This window comes from Ips typographus, linkage group LG7 (assembly GCF_016097725.1).
Source record: "Ips typographus isolate SLU linkage group LG7, UJ_Ityp_2.0, whole genome shotgun sequence".
In the NCBI taxonomy this organism is placed as follows: domain Eukaryota; kingdom Metazoa; phylum Arthropoda; class Insecta; order Coleoptera; family Curculionidae; genus Ips; species Ips typographus.
Window position 1 is genome coordinate 567,816 of NC_138428.1, and position 22,838 is coordinate 590,653.

General features: G+C 38.9%; 6 protein-coding genes and 2 long non-coding RNA genes across 13 annotated transcripts; 4 read left to right on the forward strand and 4 right to left on the reverse strand.

Moving 5' to 3' along the window:
- The first annotated feature begins 65 nt into the window (after positions 1 to 65).
- On the forward strand, positions 66 to 1,137 carry eIF1 (eukaryotic translation initiation factor eIF1). Its single transcript, XM_081983875.1, has 2 exons — positions 66 to 246; positions 592 to 1,137. Exons 1-2 carry the CDS (start codon positions 219 to 221, stop codon positions 894 to 896), a joined length of 333 nt encoding a protein of 110 aa, XP_081840001.1. The 5' UTR covers positions 66 to 218; the 3' UTR covers positions 897 to 1,137.
- On the reverse strand, positions 79 to 3,235 carry Reg-2 (Rhythmically expressed gene 2). Its single transcript, XM_081983873.1, has 3 exons — positions 1,963 to 3,235; positions 1,641 to 1,908; positions 79 to 1,590 (listed from the first exon to the last, which is right to left on the reverse strand). The coding sequence occupies exons 1-3, from the start codon at positions 2,178 to 2,180 to the stop codon at positions 1,291 to 1,293; spliced, it is 786 nt and encodes a 261-aa protein (XP_081839999.1). The 5' UTR covers positions 2,181 to 3,235; the 3' UTR covers positions 79 to 1,290.
- On the forward strand, positions 3,215 to 5,061 carry hig (locomotion-related protein hikaru genki). The gene is made up of 8 exons (XM_081983902.1): positions 3,215 to 3,503; positions 3,558 to 3,649; positions 3,702 to 3,864; positions 3,918 to 4,091; positions 4,152 to 4,286; positions 4,345 to 4,488; positions 4,540 to 4,761; positions 4,811 to 5,061. Exons 1-8 carry the CDS (start codon positions 3,215 to 3,217, stop codon positions 5,059 to 5,061), a joined length of 1,470 nt encoding a protein of 489 aa, XP_081840028.1.
- On the reverse strand, positions 4,277 to 11,574 carry DNAlig1 (DNA ligase 1). Of its 4 annotated transcripts, none has more exons than XM_081983856.1 (16): positions 11,316 to 11,574; positions 11,214 to 11,261; positions 10,994 to 11,056; positions 10,905 to 10,942; positions 10,548 to 10,845; positions 10,262 to 10,434; positions 7,628 to 7,851; positions 7,319 to 7,575; positions 7,136 to 7,260; positions 7,010 to 7,086; positions 6,746 to 6,949; positions 6,443 to 6,659; positions 6,155 to 6,390; positions 5,900 to 6,097; positions 5,696 to 5,846; positions 4,277 to 5,244 (listed from the first exon to the last, which is right to left on the reverse strand). In XM_081983856.1, the coding sequence occupies exons 1-16, from the start codon at positions 11,333 to 11,335 to the stop codon at positions 5,099 to 5,101; spliced, it is 2,475 nt and encodes an 824-aa protein (XP_081839982.1). In that variant the 5' UTR covers positions 11,336 to 11,574; the 3' UTR covers positions 4,277 to 5,098. The 4 variants fall into 4 exon arrangements, with proteins under 4 accessions (XP_081839982.1, XP_081839981.1, XP_081839985.1 ...); XM_081983855.1 differs by having other exon boundaries at positions 10,548 to 10,848; XM_081983858.1 differs by lacking the exon at positions 4,277 to 5,244 and having other exon boundaries at positions 5,579 to 5,846; positions 10,548 to 10,848; positions 11,316 to 11,571.
- Positions 8,766 to 14,575, forward strand: LOC145731880 (uncharacterized). Its single transcript, XR_014178902.1, has 3 exons — positions 8,766 to 9,427; positions 14,193 to 14,249; positions 14,385 to 14,575. It is a non-coding gene; the product is annotated as an uncharacterized LOC145731880 (long non-coding RNA).
- On the reverse strand, positions 12,110 to 18,894 carry Psa (puromycin-sensitive aminopeptidase). Its single transcript, XM_081983854.1, has 16 exons — positions 18,493 to 18,894; positions 16,677 to 16,863; positions 16,512 to 16,620; positions 16,207 to 16,457; positions 15,994 to 16,156; positions 15,146 to 15,291; positions 14,823 to 14,931; positions 14,629 to 14,766; positions 14,407 to 14,573; positions 13,982 to 14,151; positions 13,791 to 13,927; positions 13,549 to 13,735; positions 13,096 to 13,397; positions 12,943 to 13,012; positions 12,619 to 12,844; positions 12,110 to 12,557 (listed from the first exon to the last, which is right to left on the reverse strand). The coding sequence occupies exons 1-16, from the start codon at positions 18,892 to 18,894 to the stop codon at positions 12,460 to 12,462; spliced, it is 2,862 nt and encodes a 953-aa protein (XP_081839980.1). The 3' UTR covers positions 12,110 to 12,459.
- A 93-nt stretch (positions 18,895 to 18,987) lies between these two features.
- On the forward strand, positions 18,988 to 19,543 carry LOC145731879 (uncharacterized). Its single transcript, XR_014178901.1, has 2 exons — positions 18,988 to 19,349; positions 19,409 to 19,543. It is a non-coding gene; the product is annotated as an uncharacterized LOC145731879 (long non-coding RNA).
- Positions 19,544 to 19,549: 6 nt separating this feature from the next.
- On the reverse strand, positions 19,550 to 22,109 carry elgi (E3 ubiquitin-protein ligase NRDP1 elgi). 3 transcript variants are annotated; one of them, XM_081983869.1, is made up of 6 exons: positions 21,880 to 22,109; positions 21,603 to 21,745; positions 20,942 to 21,062; positions 20,650 to 20,817; positions 20,262 to 20,595; positions 19,550 to 20,206 (listed from the first exon to the last, which is right to left on the reverse strand). In XM_081983869.1, the coding sequence occupies exons 1-6, from the start codon at positions 21,967 to 21,969 to the stop codon at positions 20,103 to 20,105; spliced, it is 960 nt and encodes a 319-aa protein (XP_081839995.1). In that variant the 5' UTR covers positions 21,970 to 22,109; the 3' UTR covers positions 19,550 to 20,102. The 3 variants fall into 3 exon arrangements, with proteins under 3 accessions (XP_081839995.1, XP_081839996.1, XP_081839994.1); XM_081983870.1 differs by having other exon boundaries at positions 20,262 to 20,574; positions 20,942 to 21,083; XM_081983868.1 differs by having other exon boundaries at positions 20,942 to 21,083.
- Positions 22,110 to 22,838: the final 729 nt, after the last annotated feature.

A 22,838-nucleotide genomic window follows, 5' to 3' on the forward strand; every position in this document is an offset into this window, starting at 1 on the left:
TTTTCAAACTCTAGCAGTCAGTCATTAAACCTCACACGTCTTTAATGTCACGGTGACGTCCAAATTCGTATTTCGTCATTTTCTTGAGAACCACTTCGTCGTTTATCAGACGTTAACGTTTCGGAAAAACTAGAAATTTCCGAAAAAACCCCGCTCAAAACAATCTCACGTGCAAGTTGCAGAAGTATTTCAGTTTCAGTGGGTCTTCTGGAAATCGTATGTCCATCCAGAATCTTAACACATTTGGTAAGTACACGTTTTTTCCTTGACCTGAGCTTGAGCAACATGGCGTCTTAAAGGTTGTTTTCAACAATTTTCCATTGAAACTTCCTTTGTTGCGCCTTAAAATTTTGTGTTTCCCGTCTAACTAATTACTATTGAGTCTCTTCATTTACTACTAACACGCCCTAAATGTAGATCCAACCCAATTTGCTAGTAGGGTGTTCCCAAACTCAGAGAATAGCATGAATCACCACTTTTTGATCTGCCATTGATCAATAAATTAGCCCAGTTCCTTGACCCATTTTCCACGTCCTTGTCCCCAATTTTCTGTTTTACCGGCAATATACCTATAAAGGTGTTTCTTGGCAGACCCCTTTGCTGATGCCAGTAAGGGTGCTGATGACGACGTTCAAGATGGACTCGTTCACATAAGAATCCAGCAGCGCAACGGACGTAAAACCCTCACGACCGTACAGGGGCTGTCTTCCGAGTATGACCTGAAGAAGATAGTGCGCGCCTGCAAAAAGGAATTTGCCTGCAATGGTACCGTAATTGAGCACCCCGAGTACGGCGAGGTGCTGCAACTGCAAGGCGACCAGCGCGAAAACATCTGCCAGTGGCTGACCAAAGCTGGCCTAGCCAAGCCGGATCAACTCAAAGTGCACGGTTTCTAGATGGTGTTCATTAAAGGGGGCGTCTCTCGTTCCGGGAGCCGTTCTCGGTTATATCAACCTTACTGGCAAAATTGTTAGTTTGTAGACTTCGACTGTATAATATTAATAATACATTTTTATATATGATTGTGCCTTTGCGTCGTAAATATATTAGTTGTCAACGTCTTTCGATCTGGGTTTGCGAGTACTTTTTAATGTTGACCGTGTTCCGTTCTTTGTCACAATAAACATGTTTAGGTCACTTCACTGTTTTCATGTCCTTATCTGTGTAGCTCCCTCTGTCTTGGAACTCCATAATTAAGTGTTATGCTACTTTTTAATATTATTAAACAACACAAAACATTTAGACAAACAAATAAATACAATTTTTTAGGTACAAAATAGTAAACTACATTTAGCTGAGTTCTTGTTCAGGCGTAGGTAATTTATCCCCCGATCTCTTCAATAGATTAACGTGTAGTTGGTAGGCGCTTCCAAAACAATGGGACAAGTCCAATTCTGGATGTTTGCTTTTCAACTCTTTAGGGTCTTTTTCCGTTATAATAAAGGCGTTCCAACCGCATTCTCTAGCTGCTTGATAGTCCAAGGTGGGTCTGTCCCCCACGTGAAGACATTCTTCCGGTTTCAAGCTGGGCATACCGGATTTTTCCAAGGCTAACTGGAAAATTCGTTTGTCTGGCTTTTCCACACCCACCTACAAGTTTTTTTATTAAACTCCTGCATTTTGAAATTGACTGGAATAACCTCATAAGAAGATAGAACAAACTGAAAATAGTGCTTTAACTTGGTGTTAATTAATATGGCGTCCAGTCTAGGGTCAAAATTGCTAATGACCCCAATTGGGATGTTTTTATTTTGGATGTAAGTTAAAATACCGGGTACTCCATACGAGTGCTGCCAACAGGCGGTGGTTTTGTACATTTCCACTAAATGACAAGCAATTTTGTCTAGTTTAGCTTCGTCAAAATGAAACTTGGACGATTTGAAGGTTTCTTTCACCACAGTTTTCCACCTGCAAGCAGACACCTTCACCTAAACGTCTAGCCTGTTATTAGAGGTTGTTTACCAATTTTCCCATCCCAAACCGGACTTGAGCCCGAAATTGGGATGTTCCTTGTTCATCACCTTCCACTGCTCTCTAAAATTCCTGCTTAAAATGTTATTATCGGCCACCACCCCGTACATGGCGCCCACTTCGCCGTATTGTTGTGCTGGGGCTGTACGCAGTTTTAGAAGAGTCCCGGTAACATCGAACGTCACTAATCGGATTGTGGACAGATTCATCTTGCGTTTTCGGCTATTTTTAACTGCACTCTACACACTACAAAGCTCCAGCGGACCTTGGTCACTATATTGAAATCTTCTAACAGTTAAACTGACGTTAGCAAAGTAAACAAGCAAAAACATATCGTAACGGTCGCTGATTAATGTAATGTGTGTGTAAACTTAGCAGGCCTCGGATCGATTTGAGGTTCCAAAGGTTATGCCAAATACGAGGACCAATTGAAAAGTTATGTTTATCACTGTTATCAAAAGTTTTTCTGTGTTCGTACGTTTTTTTGTCTACCCCACAATGGTGTCTTTATCATTTATTCTTTTCATACCTACTAGTAGGTCAATAATAAAATAATAGACAATAAACCTTGAATTACAATGTTAAAAAGAGTGTATAACAGTTAAAAAATTATTAAGTGATACCTATACAGATAAAATAAACAGAAAAACACCCTGTAGATGTGACTTAAACCCAACTTAATTCCAAGGGTGTGTGAAACAGAAAAATGTATCCCTAATCCCCATTCAGGCACTTTAAAAAGAATAAACCGAGGGGGATTGATTGCCATAAACGAGTGAAAGCCATCCCGATTTCCCTAATAGTTTATTACGAGGAGGGTAAAATGGATTTTACATCCCCACTTTAAGGCACATGCGTCCGGATGCAGTACGAGGAGATATGTTACCCCCAAAATTTTTAAGCGGTGTCTGTATTGTTTATTAACACGTACAGTTTAGTCAAAGAATGTGGTTTGAGAAGAGGGTTGTTGTGAAAAAAATAAAAGGGGATGTGAACAAGGTGGTCACAGAGGCTTGGACTATTGGACAGCTGTTTTTGGCGAAAATGTACGCATATCCTGCCGCGGTGTTTTCCTGAATTTCATTTCGGTCGCGCCCGCAAGGGAAAAACAACACTTTCCCGAGCATGAAATATCAGTGACCTATAAACAGAGTGGTAGAAATGCCCCGTCGTCCGCCCTTTTTAGCTTTTCGCTGCTGACGCATTCTTCAACTTATTATTAAATGCAGGCCGACGCAACGGGATGACTTTTTTCAACAGTTTTCTGTGCTTTTTTCTTGCTCTTCTCTATTGCTCGCCCCAGTCATGCAAAGTCCTACAAGAAGAACTGACTTCGGATTCCTGCTCACCACCTCGATTTGCCCTCAACGGCAGCAATTCCGAAAAAGGCGAGGTGAAAGTGAAGAACGAGTACATGCACATCAAGGAGGTGAAGTTTTCCGGATCCATCGGCCCTTTAGGGGAAAAAAGGCTGTGCAAAATCAAATGCATTGGAGGACAGTGGGTCGGCCCTTTATGTCTTGACCAACAAGGTTTTAAATTCTCCATAAATTACCTTCCAAAAGTCTGAAATTATTTAATTACAGACAACGGCAGGTTTCAGCCTTTATTTAAAAACTGTAAGCTGGAGTACATTAACAAGCACCTTCTAGTAACCTTCAAGAATATCACTATACACGTAAGTCACCACTTTGAAGATACAAACAGTAGTTAGTAACCAAGTGTGACAGAATCCAGGAATTGTTTTTCCGCACGGTTCTCAGCTTCAAGTGCGCTGCAAGCAGCTGGGGCTCTATAAGCTTCTAGGTACCGCTAACCCGAGGTGTCAGAATGGAAATTGGACCACCAGATTGCCAAGTTGCGTGCCCACCACACTTTTAACAAACTTTACAGGTGCGTTTACCAGCTTTAAGAATCGGAAAATGATGATGAACTGAAAATTGCAGAAGACTCTCCCCCAACGATTTTGATCAAAATCCCGTCGGGTTCGGCCAGCATGGAACCTGGTGGGGAACTAGCCGTCTTTCCAGGATCTACTTTGCATTTAGAGTGTCTGTATCCTCGGAGGGTCGGGTCTCCCGACTGGACCTGGACTACTCCATCAGGACAATATCGAACCGGTATGTTTCAGTTACATTCCCCCATAGAGAAACTGTTGTCTTAGCCCTTAATTGTTTTAGGTTGGGCAATGGCACCCGAGGAACGAGACTGGAAGTACCGTTTATCAATCTACTATGCTAAACGACAGGATTCCGGTACTTTTACATGCGCCACGCCTCGAGGGATAACAAACAGCATCACCGTGTACGTCAAATGTTAGTTCACATTTTTTTTTGTTACAAAACAAACAGTGAGACAACTAACAAAATGTAGCTATAACGTGTGAGCCAATCAAAGTAAGCGGGATGCACTTGACGGTAAGGGTGGAGGGCACCCGCTTAGGGCACAGCGCTATCTTCCAATGCACTCCGGGCTACGTCATCAGCGGCTCCCCCAACCTAACCTGCCAAGCTTCTGGTTAGTGTTCTTCTAGTGTAGATTTCACATTTTAGTGACGAGTCAACACAGGTAAATGGTCTGCCACTGTACCAAAGTGTGAACCAGTCACTTGTCCTCCTTTAAACACCCCTGGAGCTTTGGCGGAACCCCATTTACAGCTAGAATACTACAACAACACGTACGGGGGTAGAACGATATTCACATGCGCGTGGGGTTATAAAATGGTCGGCTATGCGGAAATCGAGTGCGATATCACCGGACAATGGTTGGGAAAATTCCCCAAGTGCGTTGGTAAGTCAAATCTTCTGAAGTGAAGCCTGATTAACTGATGATTGGTCAGCCATTCAATGCTCTCCACCTATTTTGCCGGTTAATGGCCACTTGGTACAATCGGAAAGTCCTGGAATGGATGGAGGCCGTTACGCAGTTGGCAGTTTAGTACAGTTTGCCTGCAAGGGAGCGCATCAGCTCGAAGGGGAAGCCAGTATTATTTGCACCGAGACGGGATTTTGGAGCCATCCTCCACCGTTTTGTATGTTTGTGCGTTTAATAATTTCAGAATGTTGTACAGTATGGTTGTTAATAAGGTAAACCGAGATGTCCTTATCTCGGGGAACCGGAAAATGGGTCAGTAGCCCCCTCCAAGTTCTCGTACGAGCCTGGAGATGAGCTGCAGGTGACTTGCAATCCAGGATTCGAGTCCAAAATGGAGTTGGAACGCCCTAAGTGTTTGAGTGATGGCAGATGGAGTGCGGCGTTGCCGAATTGCACCAGCTACGACCAAATTTGAATGCAATTTTAAGTCATTAGGCCTTTCAGGTAATGTCAATGTAAATAACTGTTCACCAAAAGTCAAAAGGAATATTTAAACGTTAACAATTAGTAGATAAAGGGTAACATGAGTTATTAAATGTATTTAGGGGTTTTCTACAAACAACTCATTACCCTTTTAACCTACTAATATATGGATTTGACAACCTTATATCAACGAAACTTATATTGGGACTGTACATAGTAGGATTTAGGACATTTTGGCACGAAGAAAAAAATTGCACCACCTATACGAATTGGAACGTCAGTTAACGAAACTATAGTAGTATAAAATTACTGATTTGTAAAACGCATTTTATTGTTAAAAATACATCTTTAAATTTTAAATACTCGAGACATGTGTTACCATCCTTTTACATAGTTAATTAATAGAAATCCTCCTCAAAGTACTTACTTGAAGCGCCATCCGCCTGGTTTTTCACCTGGTCCTGGTTGGAGTACATAGACGCCACCTGTTGGGCCGACGTGGCCTCCTCCACTTTTTTATCCTCGCGGATGCGTATAAAACGCGGAAATCTCAGTGAAATTCCTTTTTCCGGATCAACCTAAACACAAAAATCAACGGAAACTATTTAAAGACGGCAACCAATAAACGTACAATTCCTAAAGCGGCACGATGTACCGGAGACAAGGACAGATCGGCGCACTTAATTTCCCACACCTGCACCGGTTCAAACCAGTGGTCCGGCTGTAAAGTAGAATCGAATCTGTAGTAGGCTTTGGGGGCTGATATCACGTGACCTTTGAAAAAGTCAGTGTGCTGTTGGAGGTCGTCGTCGCTGAAGCCGGTTCCAATCTACACCAAATGATCTTTTTTGAGTAAGTGTGGTTTTATTTAAATTCAGAGACATACCTTACAAATGCTCTGATATTCGTCACAGTCTTTATCGTAGCAAGCTAGCAGAAAACCGCCATAAGTACCGGTACGTTTGCCTTTTCCTATATAGCCCCCGATGACGACAACATCCAAAGTATCCCCCACTCCCTCCAAATAGTCTTTTTTCAGTTTGAGCCATTTGCGCGACCTCTTGGCAATTTCGTAAGTGGCATCTTGCTCTAAAGTTTTCACCATCAACCCCTCACAGTTGCCTAATTTTCGATTTTTAATATTGGTTGCTTGTTGTATTGTTTTTCTGTATACCTTTAACGCTTTCCTCCAGAAACTCTTGGACTTCTTCCATTTTGGTAGTGTCGAGAGATTTAGCGAATAACCACTCGCCTTCGTGTTCTTTAAAGTGGTTTTTGAGAAGGTCGCGTCTTTCCTTAAAGGGCCTAGTAACCAAGGGTTCCCCGTTTAAGTAAAGCAAATCGAACATAAACACGCACACTTGGACTTTAATATCTGATTCATTGGCGTCCTGTTGTAAAACAAATTTTGATTATATTCACAGAGAAAAATAACACCCTTCTGGCATATTTTTTTAGTAAAAATTAAAACACTTACTTTCCTTTTCCTGGTACTCAATATTTGGAAAGGTAAAATTTGTTTCTTTTCCCTATCCCAAGCGACTGCTTCGCAGTCCAAAATGCATGATTCCACATTTTCACCCAAACACTTATCCAAGCGCGATATAATGTCTGGATACTTTGACGTGTTATTTTCCTGGTTTCGGCTGAATATCGACACATCCTTCTTGTGTATATGAATCTATTATCATACAAAAAGTTGGTAAGGTTCAGCTCTTTTTTAACAGTAAATTTAACTTACTTGAGCTCTTTCACCGTCATACTTCCACTCACACGTAAAGGTAAGTCCTTCAAAACGCTGCAAAACCTCCTGAACCCCTATAAAATATACGTTTTACTTTCTTGAAGTTACAAAATTCCAACCAACCTTTAGTTGGATGAGCCAGCATCGGTTTTAGCGGTATCCCAGGAGTGAGTTTGCACTTTTCTGGTAACTTTTCAATACCATCTTTCAAAATGACGGCAATGATTTTGTCATAGTTGGGACACTCACTGTATGACCACAATAATCAATACTGTGTGTGGATGTTAATAAGTGGAGGTGACTTACCAGTAGGCTGTTTTCAAAATCAAGGCCAACCGATCCACTTCAGCTTTGAATGATTCACTGGAGCGGCCTTTGGACGCGTTCAACTCGTCTTGATTGGGTGGTGTCATAGCGCAAGCCAAGGCCAAGGCCTGCAGCACCGACTGTTCGGCCAATCCAATGCGTAGTTTACCTTGAAGCGAGCGGATCAGAAAACGCGCTTCTAAACCTTGACAGGCCACAAACATGGACTGGATTTTTTCTACTTTTTTTGCTTGGGACTGATTTCATATGTTAACATTGTTTAGTGCACTAAAACAGTGATAAACTCACAGCATGCCCAGTCATTTGAGCTATTTCCTTCAGTTTGTCAAACACCCCTTTAACCGTTAATCGGGCGGGTTTGAAGATCATTCGTTGATTGGTTTTCGACTGTTCTGCTACAATACCTAAATCACCCGAATCCTGGGCGTCGCTTTTAATTTGACTAACCGTTCGACCAGTTGACTGGGCTATGGCCTTCATTAAACTAGTCTCAGCCACACCAAGTTCAATTCCTTTTTTTGTAAGAAAAAAGTTTTTGAATTAAAACCACATAAAATGGTAATAACACAGTGTTTTAGTTTTTATTCAACTCTGAAGTTTAAATGTCATACAAATTGTCTTAACAGGGATATTAAAATGATACTGTGCTTTCATTATCAAATAATGGAAACGTTTCTATTATGTTATAATATGTCCTAAAAAGAAAGAACCATTTTTAAGACTTCTGTTTTAATGACATTCATTTCCATGTGTTAGTGGCAATAGAGGGCGCCAGCTTAAGATTAATTGAAGTTCAGTGACGTGTAGACTTCTGAATCTCTTAAGCAGATTTTACACCACGCTTTGATGTCAAAGAAATTCATAAATTTATTTATAAAGCTGCCAACAAACAAAAACGAAAAAGTGAGAGTGAGAGCTGCAGAATTCAATACATAAACACCGTATTCAGGATGATTATGAAATTTCAAAATAAAAATAACAAAAATACCGGAAAAAAACAAGTAGGAATAATCTGTAATTATGAAAAAAAAATGTAAATGCAATTAAAATTATATATATAATAATAATAATATTAATAATAATATTAATTATATTATATATTTTATTTTTTGTAAAAATGTAAATGTAATTATTACCACCTAAATACTAAATTTACTTGGTTTGGTTGGTCAAACTGTATTCATTGACAGTTTTGACATACAAGTTTGATAAGTGTAAAATTAAATCACTTTATGCTCCCAGAAGTTCACAAATTTATTTGAGGCATAAAATTTGATAAAATAAAACCTTTATCCAATTTCTTTGAATTAAAACGTTTGGTGTAAAACTTGCTTTAGAAAATTGTCACAATCTAAACCTAGCATGCCAATTTACCATATGATTTATATTATCACATAATTTTAATTCCATCCATTTCTATTATCGCATTATGGAAACGTTTTCATTATCAGATATGACAAAGTACAGTTATCGAAGTGAAATCTTCCAAAAAAAAAAAAAACATTTACTGATTAGCGTCATTTCCAGTTTGAAAACCATTAAAGTTTGATTAGTTTACTATTAATTATTTTCCGTTTCTTAGTGTTGTTAATCATTTATAAAGTTTTCTATTTACCACACCACCACAGTTCTTTTAAGAGCTATTGTTTCTACGCTTTCAACATTCTGTAAGTACTTTCATATTATTTTTCTACAAACATTCAATAATGATGCATTTTTCGCCTCCAAATCTCAACGAAAAGTTACCCTTTACTGGGGAGTTTACTTTATCGCTTTTTGGCAAGGGTAGGGAGAGATAAAAATTTTTTGCTTTCTGTCCAGGGAAACGACTACTATAGGCTGCATTCGTTTTCAAGCTCCATGCGCGAGCAGAGCGTTTTTGACGTCACAATGACGTAATTTGGCAAAACCATAATTTGACCAGTTGTCAAATTACGTCATTGTGACGTCAAAAAAGCTCCGCTCGTTCCATGGAGCCTGAAAACGAATGCAGCCTACGCATGCCATTGTTGAAAATGTCAGTGTCACCAGTATGATGTCAGTATTCAATTGAGTATAGTTTTGATCCTGTTTCTGAGTACCTACACAGTAAGTTTAGTTGTATTAGATATTTAGTGATGTTTGTAGAAAAAATATTGTATGTATTACGGGCACAATGTGACTTTTATGCTCTCGAATGACAGCAAATGGTCATAAATCCCTATTTGATGCTAGAAGGTTGCAGCTGATTTGAAAATTTCCCGCAAAACTGTTTATTCGATTAGGAAAAAGCAAGCAAGTAATCTTTTGATTTCCTCACCTAGAAAAATGTTATTAGAGAGATATGGATGTGCAAATCAAGCCTTGTCCCTAATAGTGGCCTCCTTATGTTGACATCTGCGCATGCGTTTTTCAATTTTAATAAGGCGAGCCTGCCGTAAATTAAGACTTGGTCATGCTTGGCTTTAAAGAGTCCTTATTGTACTTCGGTTAGTTCCGTATCATATTCGGCGATTTTCGTTTCGATTCTCAGGTTAGAATTTAAAATAACAACTCAGCCTTATAGTTGACATCTCCATAGTACTACAAAATTGTATAAACACTGCCTGACATTTTTTTACCTTTACAGCCTGGAGTTATTAAAAAGCAGTCACTAAAGCTTCCTACCATATCTCTCTATTTCGTTCAAGATATTTTTGATTTGTTTTGGTATAAGATTGTTTTAGTGCAAATTTGCAGCCAAAGAAATCTACTTTCTGGCTGATAATACAAAACTTTAAACGTTTGGTAGACAGGCTTGTTTTTATAATATGAACACAACATTCATATGATTATAAATGAGGTAGCCTTCGAGAACAGTACTTAGTTTAAAACATACTTAACTTTTATTATGTTTATCCTTATAAATCGAATAAAAACTAAAACAGCTTGCCATATAATAACCTTCATAAGCTGGAGCAATTTTGTTTAAGCATAAATAGACACTGGGCAACATATCTTCAGGTGTTAAGACCATCACAGACCTGAAGAAATTGCTGAGTATTTCAATCATTTTTAACCTGGCTGACACTTCTTCAATGGCTCCTAATGTGCTTGCCAGTGCACTGTAAGGAACCCTGTTTACAAAGATAGATTTTATTACAAAATTTAAAAATTAACTTTAAATGTTTCATTAAAAACTAATCACCCTTGAATTTACTACTGACAGTATCAATTTTTGAGTACTCACCGACTGCTGTTTGTCCAAGTAGCATCTTGGATTGGGTGATATTTTGACAAATTGGGGTTATATTCAGCTTTCACCTCTTCATTTTTAACTTGAGATTTCCCAAATATATTTTCTTTTGTTTGCTTTGATTCACTCAATTTAGGTTCAGTTTTAACTTGTGGTTTACCATTCATTTGCTTAGTTTCAAGTGATTTTGTCTTTACTACTTCAGTCTTAACATTTGGTGATATTTGCTTAGCTTCAGTTAATTTCTTAGCTTTACCTTGTGGCGACATGCTAATTTTGATTTTAGGTCTATCTGCTTTGGAAATACACTTAACTAGTGACCTCAGCCTAGTTGTACTTGAAACAACTTACCTATTTGTTCCTTCTGAAGGTTCTTAACTTTCTTGGCCCTTAAAGAACAATGTTAGGTTATACACTAAACAAAAGACAGACTAACTTACGACTCCTCTTCCTCATCCTCACTACTTGATATCCTCCTAGGTCGCTTGGAACGCTTTGAGGAACTGTGTGAATATGTTTTAAAAACAGCATTACACAATGAGAACGAGCAAATGCGTGGTTTTAAATAAACATTAACAAGTTGAGGCCGGCAGTAGCGCTTTGCTACCGCAGCCAACGGTCTTAAATTGCTGAATTTTAACATAATTTTCAGTTACATACCCGTTCTCGGGACTGCTTTCTGGCGGGGTTATTTGCTTGAAAAATGATCTGAAAATGGTAGTATAAGCGCAGGGATGTTCTGTGGAATGTTAATAAACTTACGTGATGCTTCTTTGGGACATATTTGCACAAATTATGATAAGATTCTAGTTTATTTTGATAGATTTTAGTTTTTTTTTAATTAAAACAAGAGTCTTTGTGATTATTGGTTAGATTTGCCAAAGGCAGCATTCGTTTTTAAAGCTTCATGGAAGGAGCAGAGCGTTTTTGACGTCAAGATGACGTAATTCAGCAAAATCATAATTTGAACAACTCTCAAATTACGTCATTGTGACGTCAAAAAAGGTCTGCTCGCTGGGAGCGTGAAAACTATGCTTTTGACAGAAGATAAAACAATGATAAAAGGGGTAAAGATGACAGTTTTCTTTTTTATTTCTCTGAAATTAGTGGCTCCACCTAGCCCCTAAAAGCGGTACTACAGTGTAAAGTGATCTAAAGGAGGAAGCGCTGAATATAATTAAACATTGTAAATTATGCAAATTCAATTCATTATTCCAAGAAGTTCAAGCAAGCAATATGTTCAAGAACAAGGAATCTGGCAGAGTTTTACTCTTTATTAGAATAGATAATGATTATATTTTTTTTATAGAAGCAAAGTGAGTTCTAACGAAATCTAGTAAGATGTAATTCAATCATTGGCCGCATTCGTTTTCAAGCTCCATAGAGCGAGCAGAGTGTTTTTGACGTCACGATGACGTAATTTGACAGTTGGTTAAATTATGCTTTTGTTAAATTACGTCATCGTGACGTCAAAAACGCGCTGCTCACTCTCACATGAGGCCATTAAGTTTTTACCAGGTTCTAAAGACAGAGATTAGTTTGAAATAAAACAAATATTAATATAGCAATATATATACTAACTAAAATATCTAAATACTCTAAAAATAAGGTAGGTACAAGTAACTGGCATATAATTAAATTATTAACCACGTAAAAAAAAATAAAAAACAATCAACAAATAGAATCATAAGTACAGAAAGTGTAAGTACACAAGCTCTGCAAAAAAATATTGAACGGTCAAATATGGTGATGGGCAAAACCCCCCTTAGCTAAATTGACTATAATCATTGAATAAGGCGCACTCCAGAAAAAATTTCACACACGATTTGTATTACAACATGTATAAAAAAACACTTCTTTAGGCAGTCTTGTTTCGCACTAATTACACTCCGCCTACCTATTTAACCTAAGTGAGGTACTCGGAAATGGCATTACTGTCCCGTTGCAACCACTTGGCATTCAGTCGTATGGTTTCAATGCATTGCTGCACGGTTCTTTCCGTTCCTAACAACACCAAAAAAAAAATCAAACTCAAACCGTTCTGAACTATTGTGACTCTAATCACCTGGTGCGGCATTTTCCTGGAAGAACATCTCCACCTCGCGCGCCTTCTCTTCGGTGGTGAAATTCTCGGTCAGGTACTTGACCAGTCTGCTGAGCAGAAAGCCGCTGAATTGCTTCTTGATGGTCGGCCAGTTGCTCTTAAAAAAGTCCCAGGCCAGGTCGCGACCTTTGGCGTGCAGAGACACCGAAATGATCACGAACACTTTGTCTTGGCAACGGACTTCATCCTAAATATTTATAACGTTAAAAAATCCTAAAAATCAACTAATGAAGATAAACTACAAAATGTGTCCATTTAATGTTCTAAAACTTTCTGGGTACTCACCGACATAGCAAAGTCCAATACTTTCTGCAACAAATCCAAGTCGTTTGCAGCTCCCAAGGATCTACTGATTCTGTACAGAAAGTTATTTTTTATCTTCATGATAATCAGAAAAATTATCGAATTAAACTATTATTGTGATGCTAATAAAAATACCTGTCCTTCTCCTCATGCAAATCGCTTGACCTGTACAGTTTGAGCAGTGTATCAAACTCCTGTTTACCACCAGCCCTCAAGACCGTCTTGTAACAAGCACTCCTCAGATCGGCCGGCAAAATTTTCGTACCGGCCGCGTGTTTCTCCAGCCTGGATCTGGCCTCGGCAATAGCGATCGGATCATTCAGCAGCGCCATGCGCCCCAATATCAGACTCCTGAGCAACGTGTCCAGATGCGTTTCGTTTGCGCGACTGTTCCACCCCAGCCGATTGTACACTTTGCTCAGCAACTGTTTCTGATACTGAAACTGACTGATGTAGTGTGTCCCAGTATAGCCGCATTCGTTTTCAAGCTCCATGGAGCGAGCAGAGCGTTCTTGACGTCACGATGACGTAAAACTCTGCTCGCTCCATGGAACGTGAAAACCTATGACGTAACTGGTATTGACGTACATTGTCGTATCCCTCCCTGTACGGCGTGTTGCCTAACAACTGAGACAACCTGCTAAGGATGTTACTGATGGACGACCACACGTTGTAGTCGGTCTCGTCTTCGAAGGCGCGCAGGAACTTCAGCACTTCCACAGTGCTGGTGTGTCCCGCTTTCACCATGGCGAATAGATCATCAATTAATCCCAACCTTAGATTACATCATTCAACACAATTCTTAACAAATCAATCTCAACTTGACTCACCTATCAAGTGGAGGTAAAGTCTTATCCCGAATAGCGGGTACAAACTTTTCCAACATTTCTGGCGGATATTTGGTTCGGTAAAAGCCGATGGTGCCTGGATTAACCTTAATCCAGTCGGTCTCGGTGGCTTCGGGTACCTTGAGAGGCTCCATCAAAAAATGTTTCACTTTGACCCACTTTAAGGCACTTACCAAAATATCAGCCTTCTTCTCCTTCAACACGGTGGAAACGACCTCTTTTCCTGGGTGTTTTGAGGTGGAGATCGAGATGGGGATCATCCAGAGGTAGTCCTGAGCGGGCGGAGACCCGTCCGCCGTGAATTTAGATTGGGACAGAGTGAGAATTGTGCCCTTTCCATCTCCTGGTATTTATGTTATTTACTAATTTTATTTCTTTTTTCAGATGCATTTTATTTGAATTTGCAATTCTCAAGAACCTGGATTGTTTTGATATTGAATGGTAATTACACTTATTAAGATACTAAAATTACCTTTCAATTATAATAATTAAGTACATATTATACTCATTAAATTAAAAAAATTAAGCCAAAATTTTCTTTGTATTGGCTGGCATCAGGTTATTTGCGTTTCACAGAAGTCGGAATAAACAGACTCACCTGAAGATTTGCTTGCAACTGAGACTTCAGGAAATCCCATCTGTCGCGTCCACGTAGACATGACCTCAGCCACCGGCTTCTTGCTAGCCTCTTCCAAGGCGCCCCACAAATCCTCAGTGAAAGTGTTCTTGTACTGGTACCTGGTCAGGTACAGGTGCATCCCTTTCCTTCAACAACCGTTCAGTTACGTCACACACGCTGAAAATTTGGATCAGTTCAAACCTAAAATCCTCGTCGCCGATATAGTGATGCAGCATCCTTATAACGCTGGCGCCCTTGTTGTAGCTGATATCGTCGAAAATCTCGTCGATTTCCGACGGGTTGCCCACGGGCACTTCGATCGGATGCGAGTTGTTCAGGCTGTAATTTGTTCCAAGTGAGCTGTAAAGTCAGTGAGGATGATAAAGATGAGTTACCTGTCCAATTCCAAGGCTTTAATGTAGGAATCGTTCACGAACTGCGTCCAAATGTGGTAGTCGGGAAAGAGGTAGTTGACGCAGAGGAATTCCACAAAGGAGGCGTAACCTAAACATTGAAAATTTACCTTTAAACTGTTTATACTACATTTTCCAAACACTCTGTATATCGGGCCCAAAAACATTAGCCCAAAAACAAACAGTGTTTTTGATAGTAAATATTGGTTTTATGTATGTTGAATGAACGCTTTATCTCAAGAGTATTATAACACAGATAACGTAATAATTATTAGGTTTTACTAAAATTACCGAATTTGACTGACCTTCGTTAAGCCATAAATGTGTCCACCATTCCATAGTGACCAAATTTCCAAACCACTGATGGGCTAACTCGTGTCCCACCACCAGTGCGATCCACTGTTTGCTAACAGCTGACGTATTTTCAGGATCCACTAGCAGAGCCGTTTCCCTGGAAAAAGCATAAAAAACTCGAGGTCAAAACAGGTGGAAACGCCACTGGCATTATTATGCAAGCTGAAATGACAACAATGCTCCTATGGCTAAATTGCCACACACATCCCGATCGGATATGTTCCTCTCAATTAAACATTAGAAAGGAGTCATCGCTAATAACGACGTGTATAATGCAATCATCGCCAATTACCAATCACCATGCTAATTAGCAAAAACACGTGCAGAGAACGTATTCAGGTGTGAACGTTAAAAACAGAACGATTTAAAGGTAAAGGGACACAAAGTACTAGCTTTATAAGTAAGTTTTAAATGAGGTCTCCTGACAGATATTTTAGTAGGGAAACTACCATTTTCATCACAACATAGTAATTTGTAGACAACAGCTGGAATTTTCACAGTGTACCTGTCTAATTATCATTGGGACATCTTAGTTATTATTGACGTTGGAAACTCTAGGTTTCTGCAATACTGTGTTTGATTTCTGTCAAACTTTTGTAGTATAATTGTGTTGTGAGCCTTATTGATTAGTAGAAAGTGATTTTTTTACAATCACCAGGTCCTCAGATCAAGTAAGATCAACAAACCAACATGGAAACAGTGACAGGGTAACTCAAGTTCATCAATCAAAGATAACACGAATAATAGTGTTTACAAATCCTTCAGCTATGCAATCTGTTCTTTAAAAAATAAAACTTACCTATAAGTCACTAAACCCCAATTCTCCATGGCGCCGGCACTAAAGTCGGCTATGGCAATCAGGTCGATTTTAGGCAAAGGATAAGCGATGTTAAAATACTCTTTGTAGTACGGCAGTACTTTGGAGGCAACTTCCAAAGCAAACAGTCCCTGCTCCTTTTTACCTAAAAATAACTTTTAGTCCAGATGCCATGACTCTAACCAGATGGTTTACCTTTGGGTGTATACACCCGCACTAAGACACCATCACTAGAGGTAGCTTCAACGAAATCATATTCCCCGATTACAGCGGCCACCAAGTAAGTGGACATGATTGGTGTTGTTTCAAATGTGTACTTAACCAGCTCGCCCTTACCCTCCTGAGTTTTGACTGGCATATTTGATAGGGCCACACGGTCTTTGGGGACTAGCAGGCTTATATCGAAAGTAGCCTTAAGGGCCGGTTCATCCCAACAAGGAAAACACCTAAAAATCACCATTTGGAAACAAATTGGAATGTGGTTGTTGAAACAAAGGTACCTTCTGGCGTCTGTGGCTTCAAATTGAGTGACAAAAGCGTAGGCTTCTTCACCTTGCTGGTTCACATACTTGCTACGGTATAACCCTTTCATTTTGTCATTAATATCTCCTGTTAAAATACCTCATTATGTAAAATAGTGAACAATGTAAATACAGTTGACTAACCATTGAACACAATGTCTAAAGTGTAAGCCCCTGGGGGAATGTGAGTGTCAAATTTAAAAGAAGCAGTTTCATCAGGCTGTGACGACTGAATCTCTTTGGGGATGAAAATCTTCTCACCCTTGACCTGGGCGCTCTGAATATTCAATTCCAGGGCGTTGAGCAGAATCTCATCCGTCGATTCCAATACCTACAAAAACAGATGGTGCGGTTTGTCTAGGCTCGTCGGGTACCTAACGGTACAAGCTAACGGTACCCGAACCCTTATATAACCCAACGGGAAAGGGGCCTGCCTACATCAATACGCCAGTGAGACAAAGATCTATGAATGTTGAATGGGATTTACCGTTAACCGTAAACAGATTGTGTTACGCGGTGGTTTTGAGGTGCAGTAGTTAAATCGGATTACATTGTATGGGCAATGAGAGAAGGAAAGGTTCAGTCCGTAATTAGATTCGACTGTTTACTACTTGAAGGATTGCCCTGAGGTTTATTAATTCAGAAGCTGTGTAGTACATGCAAATTTCAGCTCCATGGGGGTATACATAATTAATTGAGCCATATATAGGATAAGGCATTCACTTGAAAATGGACTTTGTTGTACACGTGATTGTTACTTTTTTATTACAAATAGAAGAACAAGGAATAATTTTGAATAGAAGCAGGGAACTTTAATACCTAAATACTTATCTAGAGTAAATGCAACCTTCTGGTGACTTTCACAATACAAAAGATGCTTATCAGCAAGAAATTATCACCAGGGGTTAAAAAAAACACACACACAGAGAGAATTATTAATTGAATTCAAGGCAAAACTGTCAAGTGTATAAATTAATACTAAACCTAGTTTCTTGTATTTTTTAATTTAAACCAACAACCTGGTTAGAACTTGTTAATTGTTTTTTGCTGGCGCCTTAATGTGTCAATGATTACTACAACCTGGTTTAACATTTTGATAGATAAGCTGGGATTGTAATGTTGAATACAATTAATAATTTAAATAATAATGATTATGTTTAAACTTATATACCATTTCACATACCCGAGTGTTCAGTAATCGATAATAGCCACCCTATGCAAATCCACCATTATTAGCCCTGCTTTAACATGAAATTATGTTTCAGTATATTAATTCCTCTATTAATTCATAATTAAATATAGTGACATAAAATTTAATTAAGCTAAGTCTACATGTGCAGCATTTGTGTAAACCTCAGTGCAGTGACTAGATTGTGATTCTTCCAAAAACTGCTTTCAGCTTGCTCCTTTTCTTTAATCAATCACAAAGTAAACTACAAACAGTGCTTACTGCTGTGATTAACACCTTAGCATAAAATCAAGAAGTTTTTGAAGATTACACTTTAAAAAAGGAAATTTCATTTATTTAGTCATAACTAGACTAGACATTTACAGTGTATAACTACTGCTTTAGTAGATAAGACTCAAGTTAACTGAATAACTGTCAATTATTCACATACCTTATCAGTTATCACTGAATAATCATTAGAGTACCATACTGTAAGTTTCAACCTGGCGCCAAATCCCCAGAATGTTAAAATAAATTTCTTGCTGTGGAATGATTTCTTGGAACACTTTTTTGAAAAGCCATTGGTTTTTCGAGGATGACAAGTAAAAAAAGTTTGTCAGGGAGCCAAAAGTGTGTTGACCCTTGGGGTCAAACAAATAACTGCACTCTCTCCAGTATTTAGGGTTACAAGTTAGGGGTTTGGGGGCCTAAACGATGATAGGGTGAGGGTGTAGTCTGGACTGTTTCAAAAAATAGTTGCCGGCATATGGAACCCAAAGAGGTAAGACCTACCTCAATTTTAATGGACACATCTCCTTTAAACGTGAGTGTCTTGAAGTCGGGCACCAAATCGAGGGCGTAATGCACGGGTTTGACAGTCCGGGGCAACCTCTGGAACGGTTTGGTGGCTTCCGGCATCTTTTTCCTGGCAGTTTCAGACGCGACACTACAAAAATTCCGTTTCGAATCGACACGGACCGGACAAAAACCGTACCGATACCCTACTGACACAATGCACGGGCGCAGGCGAAATGGAAACGACGCGAGGGGCGAGCGGGAGCAGCGGCGTGTAGTTAACGGGACTTTTGTGCGAATTTCACGAATGCATCGATTTTTCACGGGACCGCTACTAAGTACGTACGAAGAACCAGTTCGACGGAGGGCAGCCAGCAATCGAGAAAGGCTCGCTGACATTGAAAATGAAAGTTTTACAGGTCGTACTCGCCAGTTAAACTGGTACTCGTTTTCTAACCTCCCGCCAACCGGTTCTTTAAAAATCTCGCACACGTGCCCGCTGTTTAATGACGTTTTCACAGCTGTTTTGTCATCTGTCATTCTCTTTGTGGAAACAATCCTCCACGTGACTGGTTAAATGCAGGTGCTATTCGGCTCATGTGACTGTCTGCCTTCAAATCAGTGTCAGTCGTCAACTCCCAACTTCCAGTCGAATCAAAATCAAAATGGCGATTGGTGATCGCGTCTTTGTAAATTCACTAAACTATTTTAACAAATTTTCTTTATTTTCACTGAAATTACATTCCCAAAAGTAAATTTTCTTAAACCTCGGTAATTACAGTTTGAATTGTGGTAAAGGTCGTATATTTTAAGTGCTATAATGGACGATGAGCGATTTCCAATCACAGGAGAGTGTAAGCAATAATTATGGTTCTTTTCTTAACTTTTAACTAATATAGAGTTGTTAGATCAGGACTATTTGGTGGCCAGTAAGCTCTCAACCACACATTGAAACAGTCAGAACTACTAAAATAATTAGTACTATTACAAAAGCTATTTATGGTGATTGTAACTTGGAAATATATTTAAAGGATGTCTTTAAAAACAAGCCACATTATGCAAAAGTTACCTTTATTTTATCTAAAACATACGTAATATTCAATTAAATTAAATAAAAAAATTGGCAGCCAAACAAACCTAACATCAACAAAAATTTATAATGCCCAGGTATCTTACAGCTTTCAACAAAAAAATGCACCCCGAGCTAAGCGTGTTTTAAAAAAAAAAAACGTTAAATACTAAAAACAATACTATTAGGATTATCAGAGGACAAAAATCACATTAACGATCACCGGACTATAAAAGCAAACTTAAAAAATGTGTATAGTCAACCTTTGCCCCTGGGCATTAAGCGAGATCTTGGTCTTCTACCGTTTTATTTACAAAACTTTAAAATTTGTTCCGTCACAGTCTGCATTTTAGGCTCAGTTTATTCTAAACAAAAATCAGTACAGTGAGCCTTCTCTCAACTTTCGTTAATCCAATTAGTACTAGAAGTAGCCTTATTTAGAACCAAAATGTAGTAGAGTTAAACATCAAATAAAAGACTGTTGATAGTTTGACCTTTACCGGAATGTAACCGCGGGCTTTGTACAGCTAATTTAAAATTACTCGACCCCATGGGCGAAGATCATCACAAGCCCAGGCTCAACCATCATGTCTTCTCCCATATGCAAGTTATCGCAGTGAAGCACCAACACAGCCTGCTTACCTTGATTGAACAAACCATTAACTGTAAGTCAACCTGTTGTAAGGTAAAAACAAACCTGGCACCCTCTTGCACACATAATTTTCATACTGCCTCCTATTATTCTGGCGCGTCTCTAGTGAACACAATCCAGGAGGCCATCTACATTCATGACAGTTTTCCATCAAATCATCCAGGATGTGCACCGGACACCCCATTTCATTCAATGTCCTCTTGATCATCCTTTGCAACGCGTCATCGGGAGTGGAGATCATTCCTCCCCACCTGGTGACCCGAGCGGGCTGCAATGTGGTGCTCCATTGCACTACTTCTCTGTCGAGTTGGTCGCGGTCCATGGCGTCCGCGATCGCTCGCAACGATGGGTTGTTAATCTTTAAGGCGCGCATCAAGTCCTTTTTATAAAATCAGTTGTTCGCAAAAATCAAAGTGAAATTTTGGAGGCAAACCTTGAGAAAGTGCATCTCGCGCCTCTGCTCAATCACCAAAAATCTCAACTCGTGCAGCTCATGCTGAAAGTCGTTTAGTTTTTGTTGTTGTTTCTGGATGAGTGTGCGCATCTCTTTGATGCAGTTGTGCTCTTTTAGCTCGTCCTTTGGGATTACTAGCGCGCATCCCTAAAGTTTTTACAGGGCATTTCAAAATTATTACGTTCACATAGTAAAAATACAGTAATTGTTATGTTTATCACATTTTTAATGGTCTGAAAGATTAACTTTTGGGGTGGGCAGTATTTAGTACCTGTTCGCAAAGCACCGGCATTTTTGGGTTGTGCTCGCACTCGTCCAAGTGGGTGGACAGAGCGTCCAAATTTAGTAGACGTGTACAACCGTATTGGGCGTTGTCGCAGTTTATAGTCAGTCTGTAAAGCAAGAAAAAATCCCTAAAAAACTATATAAACATCCTTTTAGTTTATATAGACAATTTCTAGTTTTCAATTGTCAAGAATAACAATTCATAATATTTACAATCAAAACTTAGCCTTGTGCATGTAAATAAACAAATGTAGGTATTTCAGGTCATTTATATTCCTAAGGCAATTAATACAAAAAACAAGGTGTTATTTAAACTGAACTGGGTGGAAGGAAGGACAGCTGTACATGGTAAAGATGCACTCTAGTGGTACTTTCTAATGAATAAAAATTACCTGATGCCAGGATACAATGGTGCAATTTGATGATAAAGTACCAATTATGTGTATAAAGTGGTTAATTCTAATTCAGGATAAGTATAATGATCAACTTAAAACAAAGCACCTTCCAACACAAGTGAAAGTATTAACCAATTATCCAACTAATTAAATCATTGTGCCAGCCATGTAAAATTGACTTTTCCTGCAAAATTGCAATTTGTGTCATATAGGACTTCTAGGAAACTAGGAAGACATAATATTAATTCTCACCTAGCAAGTAGATTTCTTAAGATTCGAGGCACCTGAGTCAACTGAGCAGAAGTTAGATTTTGCCTATCTACTGGGCAAGTGGGCTGACGGGATATCCATTGGGTAATACAGGCCTTACAAAATACATGTTCACAGTCTGGAGCCTGAAACAAAACAATAAAAATAATATATACAATTTTTTATGACTCTCTTAAGTACTGTAAATAGTTTAAGAAATCAGAAATGGAACAATTACGAAAATTTAACAAAAATAAAGTGCTGGCACAAACAACTTTACTTGTAGGGGGTCCTCCAAGACACCAGAACAAATGGGGCAAACAAGCTCTTCATCGACGTCTCCTTGGAACCGGTTCACTTCGAAACCCATCGCCCCTACAGGCGCACTTCCATACCAAACTACTTTTGATGAGAAACACGAATTTGGCCTCGGATTTCCTAATCTCTTTTTCCTGTGTGGAAATATCTTCTTCCTGCTTCTTTGACGGATGGTCAAAGTTTTTTGTTTTGGTACTCGTCACCGCCCTCTGTACGAGAAAGCCAAGAATGTCATTGCCAAAAATTCCAATATGGCCGAAATAGTGGTTGACAGTTTGCATTTGTTTGTATTGTGGAAATTGAGTTTTTCCATGATTAAATTAATTTTTAAGGTTTAAAGTCAAGACTTGGGATTACTTGCCAAAGTAATTTTTGTGGGCTTTTATATAATGTTGTTTATATGTTTATTGTTCTAGTGAAAGTGTAGTTTGTGTTCATTTTATTGTGTTATCACTATTGTTATTGTTCCTTCATTGTACTATAATTTGTTGTTGGTTTTTTAACTTAAATTCTATTGCCTCTACAATATGCCGTCCACTTGTTGTTTGCCAAATTGTAAAAGCAGTTTGGTGAAAGGCCCAAAAGTGTCAGTCTTTTACTTTCCAAAAGACCCTGCTCGAACCGAACAGTGGTTGAAAGCTTTGAACTGGAATGATTTTACTCCAACACAACTCAGTGGTAAGTACAATATGCTTTCTCATTCAGTAAACTTATTGCCTCTTACATACATAGGTATGTGAGTTACATTTTGAGGCCGCCTGCATTTTGAGAGCAACAAAGGTTTACTCTGAAGAAACAGGACAGCTTTTAGAAGTTCCATTGGCACATTTACATTTTAAAAGAAAGGTCTTGTAATAATATAAAACCCATTTACCAGTTTTGCTTACCTAGCTTCAAGGATTTCAAAATTTTCTTTGATTG

Bases quoted from the DNA above. Each gene is read 5' to 3' on its own strand.
- eIF1 (XM_081983875.1), top strand. From the start codon at position 219: ATGTCCATCCAGAATCTTAACACATTTG. The intron at 247-591 runs GTAAGTACACGT...GTTTCTTGGCAG, and splicing joins CCAGAATCTTAACACATTTG to ACCCCTTTGCTGATGCCAGT.
- Reg-2 (XM_081983873.1), bottom strand. From the start codon at position 2,180: ATGAATCTGTCCACAATCCGATTAGTGACGTTCGATGTTACCGGGACT. The intron at 1,909-1,962 runs GTAAACAACCTC...GTCTGCTTGCAG, and splicing joins GGTTTGGGATGGGAAAATTG to GTGGAAAACTGTGGTGAAAG. The intron at 1,591-1,640 runs GTTATTCCAGTC...AAAAACTTGTAG, and splicing joins TTGTTCTATCTTCTTATGAG to GTGGGTGTGGAAAAGCCAGA.
- hig (XM_081983902.1), top strand. From the start codon at position 3,215: ATGACTTTTTTCAACAGTTTTCTGTGCTTTTTTCTTGCTCTTCTCTAT. The intron at 3,650-3,701 runs GTAAGTCACCAC...CAAGTGTGACAG, and splicing joins TCAAGAATATCACTATACAC to AATCCAGGAATTGTTTTTCC. The intron at 4,092-4,151 runs GTATGTTTCAGT...TAATTGTTTTAG, and splicing joins ATCAGGACAATATCGAACCG to GTTGGGCAATGGCACCCGAG.
- DNAlig1 (XM_081983855.1), bottom strand. From the start codon at position 11,335: ATGTCCCAAAGAAGCATCAC. The intron at 10,849-10,904 runs GTAAGTTGTTTC...GTATTTCCAAAG, and splicing joins CCTTCAGAAGGAACAAATAG to CAGATAGACCTAAAATCAAA. The intron at 6,391-6,442 runs GTATACAGAAAA...ATCGAAAATTAG, and splicing joins TCTGGAGGAAAGCGTTAAAG to GCAACTGTGAGGGGTTGATG.
- Psa (XM_081983854.1), bottom strand. From the start codon at position 18,894: ATGTCAGCGAGCCTTTCTCGATTGCTGGCTGCCCTCCGTCGAACTGGT. The intron at 14,932-15,145 runs GTCAGTCAAATT...TTCAATGTTTAG, and splicing joins ACATTTATGGCTTAACGAAG to GTTACGCCTCCTTTGTGGAA. The intron at 14,574-14,628 runs GTTTGAACTGAT...CGGTTGTTGAAG, and splicing joins ATCGGCGACGAGGATTTTAG to GAAAGGGATGCACCTGTACC.
- elgi (XM_081983868.1), bottom strand. From the start codon at position 21,969: ATGGGTTTCGAAGTGAACCGGTTCCAAGGAGACGTCGATGAAGAGCTT. The intron at 21,746-21,879 runs GTAAAGTTGTTT...GTTTTGTTTCAG, and splicing joins TCTTGGAGGACCCCCTACAA to GCTCCAGACTGTGAACATGT. The intron at 20,207-20,261 runs GTTTGTTTTTAC...TGTTCAATCAAG, and splicing joins TGTGTGCAAGAGGGTGCCAG to GTAAGCAGGCTGTGTTGGTG.